Raw genomic sequence first — 25,348 nt, forward strand, 5'->3', positions numbered from 1 at the left:
CTTTAAATGTCATTTTTGTCCAAATATGGAACAACAGGAATAACTTTATATTTCCTGTGAACTAACTGGCAGCCCCCTGGATTTGCATTGCTTTTTGAAAATGATGTTCACATCACCAACAGGAAAGTCATGTTCACAGAGCAGCTTTCAGGGGACTCCCATGACCCTACCTCCAGGACAGACCCCTGGGGAATTTGGAGAAGAATGTAAAAAATGAGATCCCAGCAACAAAACATTTTAGCTTCAGCAATCTGGTATTCTTTTGACTAAGAAGATGTGACTATTTTTTTAACATCTTTTTAGTGAAGTACTTCCAACCGATGCTAATTTACAAAATAAATACTTTCTGAAATAATTAAGCATTTAAAAATTAACTAATATTCCCTTGAGTGGCTAAAAGACACTGGAGATTTCCGATAAGAATCTGTGGTCTGTCTGCCATTTTTGTATGAACATCCTGTAGGATTCTGGTAATACTAAAAACAACAACAACAAAACAACCCTCCCCCCAGCCAAACAGAAAAAAACTCTGCCAAAAACTACAAACAGCCCCCCATGTCCCAAGAGCCATAATGAATTTTTTTCCGATTGTATTCTATAGACCTTTTCTTAAAATAAGTTGACTTTCTGAAAATTATACAAGGCTTTTAAATAAAACCAGAGCTGAATTGTTGTAATTAGTTCAAATTTCATCATGCGCAGTGATATTTCAGACAGTGACTTGCCATTCCTTTCAGATATTATCTATATGTTAATTTGGGACTCGCTTAAAGTTTCCCTCAGACTAACAGGGATACTTAGCTGATGCAGTGACATACTAGTAACCATGAAGTACCACAGTTTTCCACTGCGTAGGTTTGTTCCAGGAGATTTTTCATTTGGTCTAAAGCTATCCCTAGAAGATTTACTAGAACAGCTCTGCATTGACAGAGAAGTGGGTGGGGACCACTTCTGCTTCCTTCTGTCCTACTCATGTACATCAGCCTACAGCCAAAGGAGGTCTTCAGGAGAATGAGTATTTTAATTATCCTTATCCATGCAAGGTTTAATGAGCCTTTGGAGATTACTGGGTTGCACTTATTTCTGTTGCTTAAATGTAGGCATTTAGTGCCATTTGAGATATTTACATAAGCCTGGCAGCTATGACTGGGGACCTAGGGGAAACCTGGTCCCACCTAGCCTGGCAGCTGGAGGCAGGCGGTATCCTACAGGACATCTTGAACGGCACTGTTCTTCTGTGCTCTATGAATACCAGATCTACAGAAAATGGAAATGACACAACCAAGGACTTTAAATAGCATACTTCATGACAGAAACTTCCAGTGATTGCTGACTAGAGCTGAACTGAATTTGATGAAAGCTGTAAAACCAATAAGCTGTCCCTTGGTTCGGGGAATTCCCTGAACAGTCAAGTTGAAGTCTACCCATGATTTGCTGGGAAAAAAATTTAAAAAAGGACATAAAGATAAGCTGCCAACTTTTTTTTTTTTTATGGGGGAGAAGAAGGACTTGGGAGAGGAGGAAAGACTGGAGCTTGCTGACATTATAAAATCATAAAATGTTCCTGTTTGTCTTTTATTTATCTGTCCATAGACATCTGAAATTGATGTGTTTACAAATGAAATGAGAACTGTGCTCAATTTCTGTTCTCTGCTTTAAGTCCTGAAAATGAAGGCATGGCAGATGTTCCTTTTCCTGAACCACTTAAGGGTTGAAGTTCAAATTGTCAGTGCAGGACAACTGGCTTTGTATCAGCTCCTGTAAGGGACAGACTTCCTACTCTTCAGGCATTTGACCAAGGCCAGTCCTTTAGCACAGAGATCACCAAGGAGCAGCAGTTACCCTTGTCCCAGCAGAGGTTACGGGAGTGACCGAGGATGAGGGCCAGTGCACCAAGTTGCTCTCTTCTCCTTTCTGACCCTCGGGAAGCTGGCAGCCCCGCTGAAGCCTGTCTGTGCACAGCTAGCCTTCCGGTGCTTCCCGCAGTACTTGTGCAAGTGCTCGTGCTGAGGTTTCCATTCTAATTACCGATTAATACTACTTGTCATAAAATGTGATAGTTTCTATGATTCACTTCAAGCTAGCCTTAGTAATTTATTCATTTTGAAGTGATGTTTTCTGTTTAGGCACTGTGCTTAAACGGATCATGTTTTTGGATGAGAATAGTGATGATATACCCCTCTACATTGCTTTAGTTCAAATTTCAATTTGAACTAAATTCCAATTCAAGTTCAAATACCAATTCAAACACTAATGGAGGCAGAGTATAACCTTTAAAAATTATTAGCTGGTACATTTTGGTTAGAAATGGGTGAGTTTGTCAGCAAGTTAGTGATTTGATGGAATATTTGACTTTAGAGTTGCCGAAATAAATATTTAAACCATATTCTGTGAACACAATAGTCAAAGATGAAATATTAAGAATAATAAAATTAGTAAGAAAAAATTTCAGAGACATTTTTTAGGAATGTTTAAATACTACAGTTTGACTTTTCTGATTTTTCTTCATTTGTTACGAGCAAAGGAAATAAAAACCTGGACTCACAAAGGACTTGCTTTTTCCTGGTGGCTACTTCCTTGAATTTTAAAGATGCACATGTTCAGTGCAGTGAGGGGCTTTGAATCCACTCTTCAGCTCATGGATGAGTACCTGTTTACCAGCTGGTGTTTGGGAAATCTGCTGTCACACTTGGGTAGTGCAGGTCCATGTCCAGCTACCCAGCTCTTGTGGAGGCAGGATGAGAACGAGTGGAAATGCCTTTATACTCCAGTGCTTTGGACTGTCATTAAAGAAGATGCTCAGGTTCCCATCTCTGATCTAATATGATTTCAGTGTGCCATGTGAAATGAAAGTATTTCAGTGGGAGAGAGGGGATCAGTCTTGCCTTTGAAGTGCTCCACAGCACAGCAGGTTTCCTCCTCTTCTGAGAGCAGTGAGCTCAGACCCTCTGAGGCAGAAGATAGCGTATGGTAGAACAGCTCTAAGTCTGGGTCAAACACTTAATGCAAAGCTGTGTTTTGAAGGAGAGTGACTTTGAGGTTTTGTGGTTGTTGTTTTTTTAAATTGTGGCAAAGAAGAATGATGTACTTACACTGAGCAATCAATTTGCTTTGCCAACACTTTTACAAATATGTTTTAAAACCCTAGTTCAGGCAGGACAAATTTCATTTTCCCCCACAGAGTTCCTGTCAGCCAGTATATCAATACGACTTAACCTTTCAAAAATAATGTTTCAAAATGTACTTGTAGCTAATATGTATGTTAATACTGATCCATACCTTGTTACTGTTGTCTAAGCAGAACTAGAAGTTTGTAAGTCTGTCATTTGTGGTTTTTTTAATAGATGAGAGTTCTTGTTTCTTGCAAATCACAATTTTAATCCTTTTGTTTAAATGCAGTCAGATATAGAAACAATGACGCTTTTCATCCTGGTATATTTATTTAAGAAAAAAAGAGGATTTTATACTGTTCATGTACATTGCTAAGACAGTCTGGATTTTTTTGTTATCCTCTTCCTTCTAGCTAAGTGTAAATCAGAAATTTTAGAAACATGATTCTTTTTAAAGTTGTTCATGGACTGCAAAATCAGTTAAGAAAAACATTGAGGTTAACTGGAATATAGCAGTGATTTCCTCTAATAGTAGTTTACATACAAAAGAGCAGTTCAGCTAATTCAATACACTTATATCTAAAGGGTAAAGACAAGAATAGTAATACAGCCAGGGAGCTATTTTGACATTCTGAAGAGAGAAGAAAATATGAGAGGAATGTGAGATAAGCGTCCTGCCGTTGGCGTCACCTCCCTGTTCCTGTATTTGGTGGGATGTGAAACTGAAGGCATCTATTGATCCAGCTCTCTTGTCAGCTACATGAGTTGCACATATGTGTGTGTAGGTGGAAGTGCAGTGTCTGCTACGTAGGGATAAATCTCCCTTGGCCTTCCCCGTTGTGATTAGGTTAGGGTAGGGGTAGAAGGGGTGGATTGTGTGGAGGGAAGAGATTCAGACTTAAAGCTGTCACTGTCAAACAGCCATCCCCATCCCATTGGCATAGCCATTGCTGGTGTTTGAACTTGGAACTTGTATTGGAATTCAGTTCCAATTGGGGTTTGAACTAAAGTGCGAAATCTTCACTGTTTCATCAGAAAACATGATCAGTTTAAGTGTCATGTCTAAAACAGAATATGTCATATTATAATGAATGAATCAGGAGATGAAATAATTATGACTATTTTTACTTGTTGAAGCATTTCAGCTGTGAATTAGGAACAGTGAATAGTCAGAGGATTTTGATATTTCTGCTAGTCTCACCAGTCACCTGTTTACAGGATTTTCAGTAATTTGAAAGACACTGTGTTTTGGGTGGGAGCAGTGACTGTATTCCCTGGAATAAGATTTTCAACATGAACAGACTTAAGTAAACAGTGAGAATTTTATTAAATTTCTACCTTACATGTGTGCCTTACAGGGTAAGATTTGAAATTGATTGATACCTGTGCAATTAGCCTAAGCTGGTAGGCAGATCAGCAACTGAAACTCGGCAAACAGCCTGAGCTGATGTTGTGGGAAAGAGGACTATGTTTTGTCTTGAAGAATGCACTTCTGTAAGAGAGAGGAGCGTCTGAGAACTGACTCGGCCTTTGTATTTTTTTGGAGATTTCTGTAGCCTCCAGAAATGGTGCATGTCCAAATATGGCAGTCGTCTCCCTCCTAGTCTGCTCATCTGGCTGCTTGCATCGTTCCTGTGCTAGTTCCAAGCAATAGTCCTCAAATGCCAGGAAAGTAGCTGGACGTGGAAAAACGGGGCAAAACACAACAGAAGTCTGTAGCTATGATCTGACAGATGTCTTACAGGCTGAATTGCAGAGCAGAGTTTCTTCCATCTGCTGCAGGAACTTTTAGCAGCCTTCTCAGCTCTGTCACTCGCAGAGCTTTAGTACTCCTACGGCTCGGTACGTGATTCATGGAAGTCAGAGGTCCAGGATGGGATGTCCATTCATTAGCGTCACTTTTTTAGAACTATATGTTAATATGATAGTAAATGAATCGGTGTCCTTTAGGTAAATACTCAGTATGCATGTAGTACGTTTGTATGTGCGATGTTGAAGGGATGTAATCTTTTTATAGTTTAATACTGATTTGCTAGCGTGATTCACTAAGCTTATCAGTTGCAGACAGTCTGGGAGAATGAAACAGAACAGAAATACTTGTCAGAAAATGAAGCGATTTGTATCGCTAAAATGAGCTTCTGCTTCTGGGCTGACTGATGTTTTGTGGGAGGAGTAAGATAAAATTAATGTCTTTAAATATTATATGAGAGGCTGGCCTGTGGTGCAGGGGAGCTATGGCTACATGAAAACTGCTAGTCTACCATGCAAAATAGGTGACGTATCATGGTGTACCTGGCCAAAATCTTTGGATTAGTCTGTAATTGGCTCCTAGACAAGGGATAAAGAGCCTGCCTTTTCATCCCCCCCTGCAGATTACGCTTCCTGCCCAGCTTCCTCCTCTGTTTCGGCACTTGAAGGATAGCAGTGATTGCTCCAAGCTCCATGCAGTTCCTGGGGAAGGCGTTGTTTCAGAGAGGATGTCTGGAGATAGGACAAAACTATTTATCTTCATTTGTCTCATTATCTCTAGTCATGTGTGGCGGGAAATCATGAACTGGATTCTTCGTATCATGAGACTGATTTAAAATCATAAAAGTTTAGATGTAAACAATAATTTGCATAGTTTCAGCTTACTTACCTTGTGATGATTATCTTTATTCCTTCAGAATGAAGTTTCCCGCTTAGGACTTGAATGTGTGAGGTTCTTAAGTCATTCCTAAATGAGTACCAGAAATGCAGATCTCCTTGTTCACAGTTTGAAAGATACTCAGTTAAATTTCTAACACTTTCCAAGGAATGAAGAGCTATTGTTATACTCTGTCGCATTCTGTCTGTAGCCTCTAGCCCTCCAAGCCCCTATATCCACTTTTCTCTCAGTTTTCCCCTTTGTTCTTATACATAGCCCATAATCCTTTCTGCCCATTTCAGCCTCTCCGGCTTACTCCTCCAAGGTGTGCTTCATCTCCATTGAAAGCAAACATCCAAAATAGGTGAGGTGGATCCCAGACCAGAAATGCCTGTTTCTTGCCATTGAATAAAGGGAGACTGCAGTGACTAGTAGAGATGTTTGTACCTACGCTGGGTTAGGTGAACCCAGACCCTGATTCCTGTACCTGCTGTAACCATCTTGCTCTCTTTCAATTTCTCACCTCCTTACTTAAATGCCCCTTTGACCTCCTTAAATTGACCTTTGATCCATAAGCTGTTTCCAGTCTGGCTCTCCCATCTTTCCAGAGGACCTAGAGGAAGAAGCTCATACTTCCTCCTAGTATATGCACAATGTTATCACATCCCTCAGATTCAAAAATACATTTTGGTAGCTGAGGATAATGCTATCCAGTCGTGGCTGTCATTGTTGGCCAACCTTCCATCCACCGGCAAAGGTTCGGTCAGCGATAGTAGGAGACGATGCTACTGTAAAATAGGCGCAGTTTTGTAGTGCAGGTGGCCTGTTCTGGCACAGCAGGCTACAGCGCTTGACTGCAAATAGGACCTTGTGCGGCTGCGCTCCCAGATGCTCAGTACCTTCTTACTTTCCTCGCCTTTGTTTATTCTAATCTGAGGCTTAAGAAACAGGAAAAATTGCATATAATGGCGTCATTTTGGGGAGCACAAAAAGAGACCTGAAAGCGCAAGTCCATTCTTCTGGCCATGCTAAATTTAAGAACAAAACCCAACTGAAAAATAAATAACAACATACTTTTTTTCTGAAATGGTGCATGTTAAATAACAGGCTGAAGGAAATATGCGGGGACTAACTTGAAAACAGATGTTTATAATGATTCGATGACGTATTTTAATGACATTCCCAGATGCAATTAAAACAGACTTCTTCTGAATTTAAGGGATGTGTTGATAAAACTGATAACATTCTACATGATGCTGGAGGAGGAAGCATGAGCTGCAAGCCTGCGTCCTCCAGCTGTGATCTCATCAGGTCTGAAAAACTAAGAGAGGTCACACTGGGTCACTTCTTGAAGTGGGAGGCCCAATGTTTTTCCAGGCATAACCATGTACCTCAAGAAGTAAAGCGGATTATTCAGGGGGTGGCGCTTTCCCCTCCTGGTCAGTATTGAGTTGGCATTGTAGCACGTGTTGGCGTTGTTTTCGGATCTAATTCTCTTTCTGCAGCATAGGATTCATATGCATTTTAATCAGTGCTAATTTTCATCTTTCTGTGCATTTATAATATAACATGGTAAAATGCTGTAATAATGTAAGAGAAAAAATGTGAATATTTTTGCTTTATGTGAATATGGAGAAGGTTTGACTTCAAACAACAAATTCAGTGGATCTACCTTTAAAAAAAAGAATGTCAACAAAAGCAACAAATTTTTCAGGAGTACTTTAAAACTTTAGTTTTATTGGACAGCCTTTAATAATTTTATTTTCAGTATTAAACCCCAATTTCTCTTTGATGCTTTACTTTAAAAGAAAAGGTATTTACCAAGTAAAAATGTTACTGTATTATTTAACTTTCCAGAGTGATGATGTTTATTGTTCTCACTGGAGGTTTTCCAAATTCAAAACGGATTAGGTACATTTGCTCTTATTTCCCAGAAGTACTGAGGTCCCCGTAGAGTGTGGAGCCCACAGGCGTGGAGGGACAGGTGCCCAGCATCCGTGCTGAGAGCTGGCTACAGAGAGGTGCTGTCCCTTACCGCTTCTGGATAACAGCTTAATGGGGCTGCTGAAGGATCTCGTGTGCGTTGGTGGAATATTCAGTGATACAAATGTTTTGCTTGTTTTCCTCCTAGTTTGTTTCTGAGGGGCATGACAACAGTAAAAGTCATAGACTGCTGAGTTACTCACCGGTTGCTTCATGACTATGAGGAGGAAAAGGGGGGAGTAGCCCAGATGCACTTAAGTGCACTGAAATACTTTGGTAACACAAAGCGACTGTAAGCTTTTACCTGTGCATCAGTTAATCTGACTTCTCTCATATGTTATCACCTTTCATGTTTCACAAAAAAATGAGTGGCTTTACGATTATGTCCTAGAAATCCCAATCTTTTGGTTGCTGTTGACTAGATCCAAACAAACCAACCCCCAAATCTCTCAAGTCTCCATCTTAAGGCTTCTGTGAACAAAGGTATGAAAGCTTTTAGTAGCTTTTATTAATATTAAGCTCTCTTCCTCCAACACCTACAGCAAGATCTTCTCTCCCTTGCTTCTGAGGAAAATGGCACTTAGGAGTATTTCATGTGATGAGGTCAGCTGTCGGGACTAGCAAAGCTAGCTGCACAGTCCACCTTCCTCCCCTCCTGAGATGAAAATGCCCCTCTCCCAAATCGTCCCGTCCACCTGGCCTCCAGAATTTCACTTCACAGAATCCAGATAGACTTGGCAGTCTGTCAACATCTATGCTGCAGTACCATCATTTTCTGGAGGTAGAAATTGGCTGTATTTTGACTTTAGTTTGTCTAGTGTAGAAACCCCATGAAGTGGTGCTGTCCTAAGAAAAGCCTGTCAGAAAACAAGGATCTCTATAGTATCTACTGGAAAATAAATCAGACTGGGTATGTTTTTATGTGTTTTCTATGGATTCTTCTGCTGCATTGAATTTGCTTTTACTGAGTGGAAGGTTTCCCATCGTAATGACAATTACAGTTAGTCATTATGGAGGGCAAGAAAGAAAGAAGATCACCTGAAGTGTAGTAGATGTAAGAAACAGACCAGAACCCTGGAGCTACTCATCGCCTGGCCAATAAACATTAACAGTTGCCTCCATATCTAATATTTAATATTAGATGCAGTTTGCTCTCTTAGAGGCTGCCTGCATCAAGAGGTTTGACTTGATTTCATAAAATATGTCCAGAAGTACTTGACATAGTTTCCTGTGGTAATTATACCAATATTTAATTCCCTATAAAAACTATGATCTTCCTATCTGATGATTGCCAATTACTGATAAAAAAATTTAGTAAATCAATATTAAGAGATCTCATGGTAAACACCCAGAGGGTGTAGGCAACATTTTTTGTCTTCAGAAAAGAAGCAAAACCCATATTCTTCATGTCTGTTATTTTTCTCCTTAACATACAAGATTGTATTGGGTTTGCATGGCAAGGTTTTGGTAGCGGGGCGCTACAGGGGTGGCTTCTGGGAGAAGCTGCTAGAAGCTTTGCCTATGTCCGATGGAGCCAATGCCAGCCGGCTCCAAGATGGACCTGCCACTGGCCAAGGCCGAGCCAGTCGGCAATGGCGGTAGCGCCTCTGGGATAACATAGTTAAGAAGGGGAAAAAAACCTGGGCAACTGCAGCCGGAGAGAGGAGTGAGAATATGTGAGAGAAACAAATCTGCAGACACCAAGGCCAGTGAAGAAGGAGGGGGAGGAGGTGCTCCAGGTGCCGGAGCAGAGGTTTCCCTGCAGCCCATGGTGAAGACCATGGTGAGGCAGGCTGTCCCCCTGCAGCCCATGGAGGTCCACGGTGGAGCAGATATCCACCTGCAGCCCATGGAGGACCCCACGCTGGAGCAGTCTGTTCCTGGAGGACTGCACCCCGTGGAAGGGACCCACACTGGAGCAGTTTGTGAAGAACTGCAGCCCGTGGGAAGGACTCACGTTGGAGAAGTTCATGGAGGACTGTCTCCCATGGGAGGGACCCCAGGCTGGAGCAGGGGAAGAGTGTGAGGAGTCCTCCCTCTGAGGAGGAAGGAGCGGCAGAGACAACATGTGATGAACTGACCGCAGCCCTCATTCCCCATCCCCCTGTGCTGCTCGGGAGGAGGAGGTAGAGAAATCGGAGGTGAAGTTAGGGAAGCAGGGAGGAGTGGGGAGAAGGTGTTTTAAGATTTAGTTTTTATTTTCTCATTATCCTAGTCTGATTTGATTGGTAATAAATTAACTTACTTTTCCCTGAGTCGAGTCTGTTTTGTCTGTGACAGTAATTGGTGAGTGATCTCTCCCTGTCCTTATCTCGACCCATGAGCCTTTCAATTATATTTTCTCTCCCCTGTCCAGCTGAGGAGGGCAGTGATAGAGCCGCTTTGGTGGGCACCTGGTGTCCAGCCAGGGTCAACCCACCACAAAGATAAATCATGAACTGCAGTTTCACCATCCCTTTCTCCTCAAAGCAATGGCACATATTTATAGAGATTAAGGATTTATGCAGAATGCAAGCCATTTATTAACAAACTGATATTAAAGAGATGCTTCTACAACTGGACTGATTTTGTTTTAAATATTCTGTTGGGCTTTGAATGTACAAATATAGAATCCTAGAGGAGAATCCACTTGTTTTAAGTTGAGACATTTATATTGCTAGATGCAGAGTATGTGTGTATTCTATAAAAATGAGTTATTTTTTAAATGGCCCAAAAGGCAATGATTTAGAAGCAATATAACCGTTTTCTATGGTTAAAAACTATAGCAGGTTTTTTTCTTCTTTTACAAAGGCGTCTTTTATTGGACTGTGACTGAAACCAGAAGTGTACATCTATTTAAAGATAACAAAGTATTGTGCTGGGCTTAAGCGAACATTCCCCATGCTGACCAGCCTTGCAGTCTGGATGTTACTGCTGACATCCCTGGCTCGTTGCGGTATGCTCTGCCTGTCACCCAGTTCAGACAATTAATTCTCAATTTCTCTTTTATTTTCAGGGTTGTTCTGGTTGTGGAAAATGTGACTGCAGTGGAGTAAAAGGGCAAAAGGTGAGTAAGTCAGCTCTCTCTGCTTCATTATCTTGCTTATTTAAACCACATGGTGTATAATCTTCTGGGAGGCAGGTGAGCTGTTAGTTCCAGTGAACACTTGCACCGCCACGGGGCATTGCTGAGGCCAGGCCACATGCCCTTCAGCAGGGTTTCCGGAAAGTGGCCAGCTCAGCGTCCGCAGCAGCAGAGGGCAGGAGGGCCAGGGGTGGGAAACAGCTGAATGCCCCGACTGCGGGGTAGAGCCCCTAGCCCGGTGCTTGACCGTGCCCCCCCCTCTTTCCCCATCAAGCGGGATGCTAACCCGGCACTTTCACCTTTCCTACACCTCACCTCCAGTCTTTTCAGTGGGTAGCAGAGGTCCTGGCTTGACATCCTGACCACCTCTGGAAGCGATGCGAGCAGGTCGTTCAGAAATGCTCCTCTCAGCATGCTGTGCAGATTGCTCTCCAGGAAGGCTGTGATGCATCATAAGCAACGTACCCTGACCAGGGTTAGCTGTGGGAGTCAATGACCTGCAATGGGAAGAAGGAGGTTAATAGTCAACTTAAATACAGCAAAGTGTTTCAGGTCAAGAAAAAAAAAAATATTTAAAACTTTTTGACAGAACCTTGCAAATGAATTTTAAAGTTTCAACTATCCAAACTTTCTGTGTATGAAACAGAAAAGGCACTTTAAAGGCTTCTTTTAAAGCAGTAACAGTGAAGAAAAAACATAGCGTACTTTAAGCATTCCACGAATTCCCCCTGTAAATTACCTGCTTTTGTAAATATTGTAGACATTAAATCACCCTCCTTATCTCTTCCAATTTTGCTGTAGAGATTTTAATCTACAGTGTGGTCTGTTCTACATGCACATGTACTGTGTATCTACCATTATAAATGAGTGCAAGCCAAAGGTTTTATCATCCTGTGATTGCAGTGGGAACATTTTTTGAGGTAAGTTGTTTAGGTCACCCAAAAGAGTGCTTAGAAGAGGTGGGGGGGTTGTTTGTTTTCTTTTGGTTTGGGGGGTTTGTTTTGTTTTTTTAAAATAAATATACAGCTGGTGTTCTACATTGGCTCACATGTGATAGCTACATACTTACGGATGAGAGTTTTAAGAAAGTTTGTTGGTGGCTTTTCTTTGGTGATTTCCAGAACAAGGAATGTAAATGACTTGATCTTTGCTTGGGTCTCCAATTATTTTCTTTGTAACAGAACATAGATTAATTTGTGAGACAGGTGAAAAGTGTCGAGGTTCAAAACATCTTTTAGATGGAGTCTCCTTTTTTTAATGATCCATTAATATCTGTTTAATAAAAGCCAGCTATATATTAAAAACAAATAAAGCAAAGATTTGGAAAGGTTTGGAACTCTGAATTTTTTCCTTGATATCTTGATCTTATTTTTCAGTAACAAGTACAAATGAATCATTGTAGAACAAGAGAGATATTATGTTATAACTCTCTTGTCGAAAGCCATTAGTTTTCAGTTCATAGAGTATGCCAGCATCTTACAACGAGATCATTTTAAAAAATGATAGTTTGGGGAAATAAATTGTATTAAAGCTTATGTTTTATTTATTTCCAGCTGCAATCCTGACTCTCTTGGCTAGGGCTCTTTCTGGCATTTTTCATTTGCATAGTCCAGAGTCTCAAAAAGTTCTGTTTGAAAGATATAGGTGCTTGTCTGATATGCTAGAAGCCAAAACTACCTCAAATTAATGTAGGTTATTTAAAAATGTAGAAGAGAAAAATATCAGTCTATAGCAACAGAAGTCATAGTAAATTCCAGATCTCATGCAACCTTGTCCAGCAAGCGAGTGTACTCCTCACTCTTCCTAATGGGATCCATCACAAACTTCTCTGACTTTAAACATGTGTGCAGTGAAATATTTACATACTTTTAGATTGTGTAGGAAATTTAATTACTGACATTAGAGACATTGAGACAGGTGAATGAATACCTAGAAAACAATATTCAAGAAAGGCATTTGAAGGTATTTTGGAATGCATTTAGAAGTAACTTGATTCAGATTAGTATCTATCAATGCTTGCTCATTACGTTAACACTCTGAGGCTTTCAAATGTGTACTTAGAACTCAGAAAACTGAGTTTTATTTAAAAACATCTGCCCCCCTGCCCCCCTTGTTTTAGCCTAGTGCAGCTTTTCATCCCAATTCTTAAATTTAATGCCTGTCTAGAATAAGGACAGCCTGCTACCCAGTCCCAGGCCTGAAGACAGAAGTTGGTGAGGGAAAGCAAGGGAAGCATCCTTCCTGATTGCATGTGTAATATTTCTAGAAAAGGTCTTCCCAGCCAATGCATTTGGATTTGAAACATGTCTCTGCTAAACACGGTTCCCATTAATGCACACATCCGTAGTGGTACCTGTTACCTCAGAGATCTACATGAATGTTGCTTAATCAGAGCAGGACTGATTAGAAAGTCTGATCCTAGCCAGAAGAGGGCCACCATGCCCAGCTCTTGTGGTACCCCAGGAGACCATGTCAGAGAACATCTGCTCTCCACTTCTCACATAGCCACTTGTGTGGGAAGTACATATCCACTCTGTCCCGCACCATCCATAGCCAACATGTTGCCTACACTGGAAACCCTTTTGATCTGGCTTCCATGTTGTGCAGAAGTGCACAAACGCTGAAGGGCCTTTTCCAATCCACCCACACTCTTCAGCAACGTAACCACACCAGTTTACTGCCGTGGGAGCTTCGGCAGCTGCGGAAGTGGGTGCTGGGTTTACCCTTTAATGCCTTAATTATTAACATCTGGAGATATATTTCCTACCGTAGTGTGGGAAGAAGTTCCAGACTGTGATTTGGGGGTGGGCTTTAATTAAAATACATTCGGCCAAATAATCGTGTTAATGATCTCACCAGAAAAAGTGCTGAAAATAGTATTTGACTTAAAAGCTGTGAAATGCCCGAGAAATATTACACAACAACATTTCAGACATGGAAGAGTAAATTATATTGCCATGTTTTTCTCTCTTATTTGAGAATCTTTTCATCAATATGACCATTTGGATGGCCATATTTAGAATACATTCAATATGTTCTCTCATTAGGCTGTTTCCATGAAAATTGCATCTCTATGCCAAACTCCTTTAAGATGACTCATGCTTTATCAAGGGCATATAATTGTCAAAGTCTAAGGGTTTTCATTCCTTTCAGAAAATTTCAGAAAGTGAGTGTGATTGCAACAGATGGCTCTTATCCTATAAAGCCTTTATTATTACACTGAACATCAGCCTGTTATTTTAAGCTATATAATGTCAGGTATCAAGTATTTGCCAAACAAAAGGTGCAGAAATTTTAGAAAAACATAATATTGCTAAAATAATACAATAATAAATAATACCTTACTGTTTTCCATTAGATAGATTAGCCTAAAACATCTTCATTTGTTTCCTCTTACACTTTTTGTTTGGTTTTCTGCATAATAACTGACTGTTCTTTCTAACCTTGCTAAAGTGTGAGATCTGGTTAAACTGATTAGAGTTTTGAATGCATGCCTACATTTTATTGGGTTACTGAGAAGCAGACAGAAGCTATGTTTTCTCTTTCATGCCTACCTAGATTTTGAGAACAATTTCAAGCAGCAGTGGATATAAGAAGTTCTAGCCATTAATGTGTGTAGAAAAAGCATGTTAAGCATTTAATTACCATTTAGAACAAAGACTGTATAGAGCCGAGTAAAATTCTCCATGCACTGACTTTTTCCAAGAATGTTCATTCTCTCATTCATGACCATTTACACTCATTTTATTCCATATCAGAAACATGTATAAATGGAGGTAACACTGGAACTTTGCTGTAACTAATACAGAATGATGAATCTTCTAACACTTATGAGTTAGAATGCATTAAAGTATAAATTCTCATTCTTTAGTATAAATACCTTATGATGATTGCCCTGCCTCAGCATTACCCGTTAAAAGATTATCAAGTCACAAGAATATCAAATGTGATTTTGTCATTGCACATGAAGTATTGCACTTTAAAAAAAAATCTCTGCTAGGAAATTCTGAAAGAAAATAGAAAATAAGAATAGAATTAACTCTTACATAACTGCTGCTTTTGAGGGTGTTTTTATTTGAGATGTAAGAAAACTTCAGCACATAGTTTTATATTGGCTTACTTTTGTTTGCCTAATTCTGAGACTGTATCTGTATTATTATACCTACATAAAAATTACTTCTCCATTTCCCTTGATGGGTGCATCGTCCCCGTGTGGATTGACCGTGCTGCAGAAGTACACAAACTGGCTTTGCTTGAGACATTTTGGGTCTGGAAGCCAGGTAGCTCTGTTACTGGCTTAGGCTGAAAGTTACTGGGACATCTCTGTGGTCCCCTGTCAACAAGAGCAGTGACCAGTCTTTTCTCTCCTCACATTCATACAGTCTTAAAAGTCACACATGGTTTGCTGTCGGCAGGTGATAGTGCTTCTCCATTTTCTCTGGGAAATGAAGCGTTGACTGTTCCAGTTGACTGTGTCCCTGTATATTTGTTTGGGTTTTGATTTTTTTGTTTGTTTTTTTTAAGGTTTACCAGATTAGGAGGGCCTTCAAGGCTTTTCCTGTCATTTTAGATATCAAAAGATAGAGCAAAAATATTTGTGATATTGATGAGTTAAAAAAATATAAAACCCCTTGTTGGAGAGAAGCTCCGGCAGTCAGTGGGAAGATCGCTATTAAGTACTTCAGAGTTTCCTTTACAATATAGCAGAGGGCAACAAATCAGTTCCTCTAGTGGAGCAAATCAGTGATCACTAGATCTATGCTTTTCATATTCAACCTGTATTAGCAACATCAAGACTTTTTTAATCAAGAATGTTCATTTTTACACTTTCCATCGGCACTATTTCATGTCAATATTTACTATTTGGTTTTAATCAGTTCTTCCATTGTTTTGCTCAGTGTTTCTATTTAAGTGGCTGCTGTAGAAACTTACCTCATGTACAGCAGCTGTTCATGCCTGAGTTGGAAAGACTATGAACTGGGGACACCTAAGCACAGCTAAATTATACATCCCAGAGAGGGACATAAAGTTGACAAGAGGGGTGATGGGCAATGTGGGAGGCAAGATTGTGTTTGCAGTCTGGAATGGGCTAATAGATAACATGAAATCATCTAATCGTTCCTGAAAGGGGGAAATCAGAAGACCGTAATAAAATAAGCAAAGATACTGATCAGCGGCCAGTCTTGATGTTCTTCAAGGAGACGTGTGGTTTATAAATAGTTTCGAAAATCAGGCCATTGTCACAACGTTTGTGTCAATTCTGCAGTGACAGTAGTGTATTTTTATTGATTTACCCTTTCTTTATGTCACTCAGAGTAAAATAATCCTTTTAATTCAAATAAGGGAAAAAGAACATCTATGTTTCATAAAGAGAGCACACCAACAAAGCTACTGTTCTTGAAAAGACCGAGATGTCAAAAGACTTTTAATAATATTGAGTGGGATATGCTAAGTATTGAAAGTTTTCTACAGTTTCCCAACTGGCAGACCAAACTGCTAAGTGGCACCTGGAGCCATCAGATTTTCTTCATTTGAAATAGTGATTGGAACCATTTGTCCCGTTAGCCCAAATGAAACCGAATGTCTCTGGCAACGTTTTCTATATTAAGATGTATTTTTGCACTCGGTACGGTACATATCTTTGATTAACACAAACTAGTGGATTACACTGATGAATTTATCTCTATGGAAAGACTGCTATACAAGCAGATATCCCAGTAATCCTATGTGATGAGGTATGCTCATATTTAGTTTTCAGAGCTGACTTCTAAAGGTTTTCCCACAGTAGTATTTCAGTTGGCATAATACGACCTTTTAAGCAGCTGTTGCCAGATGCATATCTTTGCTTGTAAAGGTGTTGGTATAATAATCTCAGGCATTTCTTCATGGAATAAAACATGCTCTCTAGCCTCACAGAGTTTGATTTTACATTTGTACAGCTGCTGTTAGTGTATGTCTTCATTATGGTTTCTCGAAGGATTACAGGGCCTTATTTTGATCTGAAGCATGTAAGTCTCCAATGAAGTCACTAAAGTTTCCCAAGTGTGAGATCAAAGTAAGATGAGAAAAGACCTATAAAATCTCCACTTCTCTGAAATCTGCATGCTTGGGAAGCGGAGCTGCCCAGTGCCTGTGCAATACCCATGCGTAGTTTGGAATCTTCCCAAATTTAAGATTTTGTCCATGCAAACACAGTCACGCTTCCAGTATCTACTGACTACATAGTGATTATAAAACTTATGTCCCGGCGTGCATTTTTTTAGTATCTGGTCATATGCATGACAGCACCTGCAGTCTGCTCCTGCTTTCTGTATGTTCATCTTAGTGCCCATAATGCTAATACTCTATGATGCAGACAGGGTTTTCTGGGTGTAGATTATGGGTCTGGCACAGCATATGTCTGGGGAACAGCAGTAGCTATATTTTATAGTTTACCCCTCAGTCTTCTTTAAATCATTCTGCCATTCAATTTATACTGTGTTTGCTGGGGATCTCAGACCAAGCCAGCCGTTATAATTGACAGTTCTGTGATATGTCAGTTCCCACACAAGAATTTAATACTTGATGCACTTAATAATCAGTCTGCATACATTTTCTCTGTAGCAGTATTCACAAGAAGCAACCTGGGCATATATAATTATTACTAGGGAACCACAGTAATGTGGTAATCTCCTTAAGTCATTTTCTAGTCTTTCTAGCCAAGAGCAAAAAGTGGTTTGGGGGTTTGTTTTTGATTTTGGTTTTTTTAATCTCATACTAGTGGTAGGTAGTTGTTTGATTCTCTTTGCTCAGCTACCTTCTATTTCAGATTTTAGACCTATGTTTTCAGTGAGAGGTCATAACTTACATTAGTCATTGAAATCTGGCCATATGATGTTGGCTTTCAGAAAAGCAGATCTGAATTCTCTTAAAGGTTGGCTTTCATCAAGAAAGGGTAGTAAGCCAAATTTCATACAGAATTCTCAAAAACACTTCCAGGAGAAGCAATAGCAAAACTTGTAACCATATATGCCTGGAAGGAGACAGAACAGGAAGAAGCAGCATGAAAGTGGGATTTGCAAAGAGGAAACCTGAAGTAGCTTCTAAAAAAGTGATAGTGGAGTACTTTATCACACAAGCAAGTTCCTAACCATCTGGAGAACCTCTCTAGTTTAGCCAAGAAAGAAGCTTGATATCACAGAAGGAGCAAGAACAGCTGAGAAAGCATTTTTAAGAGATGTTAAAAAGGGTTTATATTTCCTTTCAGGTAAGTGTAACACCTGAGAAAGTTCTACAGAACAGTAAGTAGATTGAATTATAGACAACATAGCAAAGAAAGTTAACCTAAATGATGAAAATAATTATTAGCTTTCAGTAACAGGTAAAATCTTCTCCTGTATCATCTTCAACAACAGAAGAAAAGCAAAATTAAGCTTAAAGCCAAGGGAAAAGCAACCTAGACTCCTGTCTGGAAAATCATGTTTCTATCCCTTAGAATATTTAACAGTAACTCGAACGGCAAAACCTACCCATAAATTTTGTAGCTCTTAAAGAAGGCATGTGACAGCTTCCACTGAAGTTCAGCTGGAACATTTTTAAATGTTTTGATATGCCAACAAAAATAATTCTCACCAAGGCTTGTGTCAAAGATCAGTGTGCACGGTTAAAGTAAATAACTGAGCTGAGTGAGTGAGCGAACACAGACGCTGGCATCAAATCGGATGTCTTCTCACTCTTTTCTCGTTCAACACTGTCACTGACTGTAAACAGATGCAACAAAAGTATTTCATGGCTAGTTAGCAGAATACTAAAAGCTTTGGGGGGCTTTGGTGACCCTGAGTTTTGTTACAACAGTTTGCTCGACTGCTAAGCAAAGACTGAAAAGACACTGCGGAACTGCAAAACGGTTGGGTTTAAGTAGTACTAACGGAGGGGAGGGACTCTAGCACAGAGTCTAAAGTGCCCTCTGATTCCAACGTCAGGAGTTAGGTGAAAAAAAGGGAAGGATACCAAAGGTTCCTATAGTGGAGCAGTGAACAGAGAGGCCCGTGTTGCTGCCGGCTGCAGGCGGCACCTTTAACGAGATTTGCGAGTTAAGGATGCGATTACAAATCTTCAACTCAAACTTCATTTCTGTCTGAAAATGTGGAGGTGGAAGCTGGAAATCCAGCAAGGACACACGCAGCCTCGTAAAACTCCTCCAAAGGGGATCTCTTCAGGAAGTTGTAGGTATTAAATGTAATTAATTTATACCGATGCCAAGGCATGGGAGCTGAGGGACGAGGTTTACCTCAGGAAAAAAGGAAGAGGATAGCGCTTGGAAAAGTGAAACTCTCCAGATGTAGGCCGACTTCAAGCTCTCGAGAGCAGGACTGCCTCTGCACCCTACCTGCCTCGGGGCGCAAGCAGCTTCCAGGAAGGCGGGGAGGGCGGCCGTGCCGGCGCGGGCGGGGCCGGGCTGCCCGTGTGGCTCCCGCCGTCCCGCCTGCCGGGGCTGGGTCACTTCCCCGCGGGCTCCTCTGGGTGGCAGTCAGGCATCGGGCGTCGCGGGTTCCGGCAGGCCCCCTTACCCATCCTTGCCGCCTTTTTTTTTTTTTTTTTTTTTTTTTGTCAAAAAGGAAACCTTAAAGACACCTACTAAGCTGTATACCAACTTCTGGTTGGCTTTCACTGACAAGTAATGATGATGCTGATATCCTCCACGATGTCAAAATAAGGCAAATGTTTGGTTTTCAGTTTTCTTAATGATTACCGCATCTTCGACAACTTTTAGGTTTAGGCTGAACAACCCTGAAGGTACTAGGAAAAATTTATATTGTAGTGTCTGTTCTCCAGTGCTTCTAGTTGAGTCAAGAGACTCGAGAGATTAAAGTGAAGAAACACCGATTTACACTTTTGAGGCACAATGTTATCTGCCTTCTGGTATTTTCCGGGTAAAAAGTCAGAAGCTAGAATATTTCCTCTAGCTCTTGTGGAAAGATATTTTACTCCTGTGCAACTTTCAAAATGTTTAAAACTTTAGAAATCCCATTTCAAACCTAACCCCCAAAAGCAGCTAGAAGAGCACTGTCTAGAATAGTACTGTCTGTCGTGTATTCTCTAAGATATGAGCCACTTCATTATGAGAACTTTATTGCAGTCTGTACTGTCTAGGACCAGCTGCCCATGTTTTTACTATTTATGGAAGAGATTATTTTCTGTAAATATGTCCACGACAAACCTTTGGCAAGAGAATAAAACTTGCATGTAATGTCACATTTCATGCCAGGTCTAGGATCTGAACAAAAATAAATTTAAAAAACCTGAAAAGTTCAAGATCTTTTTTTTTCTACTGTTTAATCTTTAAATGTGAGCCTTTAAACGATGCCAAATGCAAACAAATGCTAAATAATTTGAATTAATGAAGAAGGAAGGGTGTGGAGCATTTTTACCCCTTATATTCTTGGACCTTCAACACTGGAAGTGATTTAACACAATGTGCAATAAAACAAAGGAAGAGTTACTCAGACCGAATGAGTTCAACAGATGATTAGAAGGGGTGGGAAATATAGTACCCTTTTGATTCAACCTGTATCCAGGTGATAGAATTTCCTTCTTTTTACACTGCAAATGCATTTGTCCTTCAAACGTCCTCTTCCCTCATGGTTCTTTGAGGTTCTTCTATTCCCCAGGGGGGTTCTAACTGATGGGAAGAGGCTCCTTGACCCATGTCTGATTTAAAGAAAAAAAAGTTTGGAAAAACCCATGCGTACCTTTGGTAAAAGGTTTGTGTGCCTTCCTCCTGAAACATCATGAGCTGTGTGGGTTGGTTTTTTTCTTTCAAAAATCAAGAAAAGTTTAAACATAAAGAAAATGAACCACATACCTTGGTGTTAAACTGCCAAGCTTTGTACAGACAGACTTCCACAGTTGGAAAATAAAGTTCACTTGCGGTCTGTTGGTTTCTGCTATCTGTTAGTCTTGTCTTTGTATTCCTGTCCTTCCTATACCATGCCCTCAATCATACTTTGAGGTAGACTACTCCTGGCTTACAAAATGGTCAAAATAGGGGTCATGCATGCTATCTTTTGTGAATGAATGAAAGGTGCATCTATCTCACTAAACTTCAGTGACATTTTCTTCTTTTTTCTTTTTTTTTTTTTTAAATGGAGGGAAAACAAGCAAAATAATATTTTGCTGTAAGTACAAATATGTTCCTCCTCAGCATCCTAGCTGCTTCTGGATCTGTAACACTTATCTACATTGGAGTCAAATATCACACAAAAAGTACATCAGCCAAAGACTCACAAATGTAAGGAAACATTGAGAGCTTGAGTTAAGAGTGTAAGTGGCTCAAGAAGTCCTAAAAAGTGAAATTTGGGCACCTCCATTGAAAAAACTGACTACTGCAGTTGGAAAATGAGGAATAACTATGGGGTGAGCAAGAAGAGGAATTACATGAAGAAGGCTTGGTAAATTACTTAGAGCTGGTTTAACTGAAGTTGTACGATGCTGATAGGCAACCAGTTTGCTTGACACTAATTAAATGGAGGCTGAGTCTGTAGCCATGACTGACTTCTGAATGTTAATTTTACCTCAGTCAGCTTATTTTACTTCTTATTCAGCTTCTAAATCAAATTCAGACACACTGTATATCCACCCACTTACTTGCAGACCAGCTAAGCACATACATACTGATATGTAGAGAAAAGGATAATCAAAGATTGTTATTTCTATTTTTATACTCCTGGGAAGCACTTAGCATCTTCCTGAGGAATGCTCTGTGCAGCCATGAGGCGACACTGAAATATGCTTTCAGTCTAAGCATTCTTTCATATTTAGGAGGCAGAGGCACAGGCTCAGTCCCTGAACCGTGAGCCTGAACAGCTCTCTAATTAAACGTTTATACTGATAGACTCACTATTGGAGGGTTGGGTTCATTTTCTATCAAGATGCACAGGTTCCCCAGTATTGTAAATTGACGAGGCTTAGGAAAGGATACTTCCATAGTAGGAAGAGTAATCCTTTCCGGGGGTGAAAAACCAGAGCTGAGTGAGGTGCCATCATTTGGTGGTCAGAGTGCAGCTTCTGCCCCTGTGTATGTGAACCTGTATGGCACTGGCTTTTTCACCATAAGTGGGTGCTTCTCAGTGTTCCCACCTTGAAGTGCAGCCTGAGAGCTGGTTTAACAGTGGGACCGGAGGAGTCCCGCAGGTGAAAGTCACTGGGGAGGGAGCAAAGGGAGAAGGAGATGGCAGAACTAGCACCGTGGCAGAGAGGGCATGACTAGAGAGTGCTGTTCCCCAGCAGCTGTTGGGGTAGCTCTTTGTCGACGTACATGTCTGCGTATAATGGAGAGCAGCCTTAGTAATGCGTCAAGTTGTGCAGGGGACTCATCCAGCCCACAGCCAGCCTGAGTGTGGAGCTGTGCAGGTGATGTAAAGTTGCCATGGCTGCTCCTTCTGTTAGTCATGCCAAAAATGCTGGACTCATGTTTCTACGTGAGTGAGCTTTCTCAGATGCTTCCTGGCAGTGCAAGAATCCAGACTTTGCTGACTCTCCCCCCTCCCTCCCCTCCCAACCTCCCTCTTCCATTCTGCATACTGTCAGGGGCTCAGCCCCAAAACTTCTGGGTGAGCCAAGATCTTTACAGAGCTCCTACACAGATTCTTTGCATGTCTTCACAGTTATGTTTGTATAATTAATTACTTGTTACTCGTGTGGCTCCAGAATTGTATAGCTATAGCACAGATAGAGTCTAGTGCTGAAGGATGTGCAGTGGGAATTTTGTAATGTTAAGCATCCTTAGTGCATTTGAGGACGCTTGCCCTGTGAACATATAGCAATAATTCTGTTTGACTGATATCCACTTCACACTTTCAATAAAATACTGAAAATGGTAAGTGCAGCTGAGGACAAACAGATGATATTTATTGTACATGCTTATTTTAAGCCTGAAAGATATTCAGGGCTGGTGCTCCCTCTGGTGGTTAAAACCACTCTTTTAATAAAGAATTGGATATTCTCCACCTCTGTGTCTTCACTAATGTAACACTGAGCCAATGACAATTCTGTAACACATGTTTAAAAGAGTGTGTAGAGAAACACAGTGACTTGAGAGTGCTACTCAGATTGCACAATGGTGTTTCCCGCTGTGCTGTGTAATTACTGGGCTAACACCTCGAAGCCAATTCACTTGAGCCCTCGCAGTTACCTCAGCTGAAGGAACAAATACAGAGCCCGCATTCACCTCATGTGGCTTGGGATTGTCTGGGTAGAAACCATGTAGTGCATTGCAAGGCTGTTGGGCATCGCTGTAGATTTCACAAGGTCACACTGGAGCATCAAGGTGTGATGAATGTTTTGGATGGTGGGCTTTTCTTGTTAACACTTGCACCTAGGTCTCAAACGAATTTCTTTCAAAAGCAATGTTTGAGACTGTTTCTAAAATCAGACTGAGGATAAGAGAAAAATGGAAAAGAAGGCTGAATTGTCAGGCCCTATTTCTCTCTTTTTGGAAGCCGCATCCTCAATTTTCATCTTGAAGCAGTTACATTTCTTTGCCACACATGCCCTTGGTGGCATTTCAGTTCAAAGAACGTTAGCTTTTGAGAAGAGTGGAGCATGTGTGTTTGTGAGAGAGAAAGACTGAGCTTATAACGACGTTGGAGTCAACAGCAACACTGCTCTGAAGACGGCTCTCCGGCAAGGTCAAGTGTTTGTTGGCTCCCAGCTCAGCTCCTCTTGCAGTGAAGGCACAGCTGAGGAGCTCTGGTGGATGAACTCCAGCAAACCCCACTGCGCTGGTGTGAGAAGCTGCTCTCGCTGCCTTTCCGCCCTGCGTCCTGCATTGCTATGTCCTCCTCGCGTCGGTTTTGGCAGCCGCCTGGCCACCTGATGAGCTCCTCAGCTCACTGAGGCCAGAGCAAGCTCACTCGCTGAAGAAAAGTAAGTAAACTTAGTGAGCTGAACTGGTGCGGTGGAGGCTGAGGGAATCATACCAGCTGGTGTCAAGAAGGGTGAGGTGGCACCATCCCTTTGAAAGGAGGAGGTGGAGGAGAGCTACCTTTGCTGGGTAGATCAGCTCAGCTGCCTTTTGACATCTCTCCCTAAGACTGAGTTTTATGCCTTTTCGACTGAAGGGCAGGCACGTGTCTGCCCTGCTGTCCCAGCTGCAGGGCGATGGCTGGCAGAGGCAAGCGAAGCATCTTTCCAATGGCTTCGGGAAGATCTGCACATTGTTATTCACCACGTGCCTGAGTCTCTGGAGAGCCTGAGAACATTATATTCGTACGGGCCCAGACACCCTGTGAGCCCGCGCTTCTGGAAACAGTTGATTTATATCCATGTTACCAGTCTCTCAAGTCTAAAATCTCCCAGTCCAGCAGTCCCTAGACAAAATAATAGGGGAAATAATTTATAATGGGATGGTGATTATTTCCTCCCCCTCAGCACTTAATTTATTACAACTGAACTACTTACTTCATGTGACTCTCTTGCATAGCAATCTGCAGTTGTTCCATGTGTCAAACAGCATTTCATGGCTAATTTGGAAGAGTAGGTGCCCGCAAAAATATCAGCCCATGTAGTTATGCTCTTAACACGATCGCCTCTGTTTAGGAGTCCCTTCAGTTGCTTTTACTTTGAACTATCTAATGCAAAGGCATTTGGATGCATTTCACAAAAGCTGGACTAACACAGGCATCTTGCTTATTAAATGAGTGCAGCAGCGACTGAGCACTTGCTGTCTTTTTACGTAGCACCTCCGCATTTTCAGCAGCTGAGTGGCAGAATATTCAGTTTTGTGAGCTGAGTAATGAATTCTCCTTTGTGCTTTCTGACAGTTTGCATTGAATCAGCAGAGGTACAGATGACTTGGTTACATCTGTTTTAATTTTTGAGCCTCATGAATTGATTTGTAAGAAGCAGAAGCTCTTTCAATATTACTTGCCAACATTTTGCAGCTGTGAATATTGGAACTTGAACAATACATAGCCCTTGCAGTCAGAGTCTCATGCTCTTCATGCATTGCAGCTAGAAATCTCAGTGCTGAGCGAAAAATAAGTGGGGTAGCAGCAGTGATCTGGTGCTTGCCAATTTATGTAGTGTGGATGCTTAATGAGTTGCAGCATAAATGTAGTGCAAACACTAGCTGTTGGGCTGTTTGGCCGGAACATTGAGTGAAGAAAGGAACTGGGCAGGCAAGCTGGGAAAGGATGCTGCTCAAGTATTTCCTTGCAATGCAAGGCATGTTCAGGACATGCTTATGTCTGTACTGCGCAACGTAATAAGCGATAGCTTCATCTGAGCTGGAAGTTCCAAATAAGCCACTTTGGGTAGGAAAGCAGCAGTACAAAGGTTGCTACCCCAGTGATCTCTGCGGGCTAATCTACGCAGTGACATTCGGACATGTGGAGGTCTGCATTACAGAATCACAGAATCGTATAGGTTGGAAAAGACCTTTAAGATCATCAAGTCCAACCGTAAACCTAGCACTGCCAAGTCCACCACTACACCATGTCCCTAAGCACCTCATCCAAACGTCTTTTAAATACCTCCAGGGATGGCGACTCAACCACTTCCCTGGGCAGCCTGTTCCAATGCTTG

At 41.1% G+C, this 25,348-nt stretch overlaps 1 protein-coding gene across 1 annotated transcript in view; it reads left to right on the forward strand.

The window, feature by feature from the left end:
• COL4A1 (collagen type IV alpha 1 chain) overlaps positions 1–25,348 on the forward strand; it is a 130,287-nt gene that overhangs the window by 46,232 nt on the left and 58,707 nt on the right. Inside the window, exon 2 of the mRNA XM_075525917.1 lies at positions 10,715–10,765. Within this exon, the coding sequence (XP_075382032.1) occupies positions 10,715–10,765 (51 nt within the window). The remainder of the gene's footprint in view (positions 1–10,714; positions 10,766–25,348) is intronic.

Source organism: Mycteria americana, chromosome 1, assembly GCF_035582795.1.
Source record: "Mycteria americana isolate JAX WOST 10 ecotype Jacksonville Zoo and Gardens chromosome 1, USCA_MyAme_1.0, whole genome shotgun sequence".
Lineage (NCBI taxonomy): Eukaryota > Metazoa > Chordata > Aves > Ciconiiformes > Ciconiidae > Mycteria > Mycteria americana.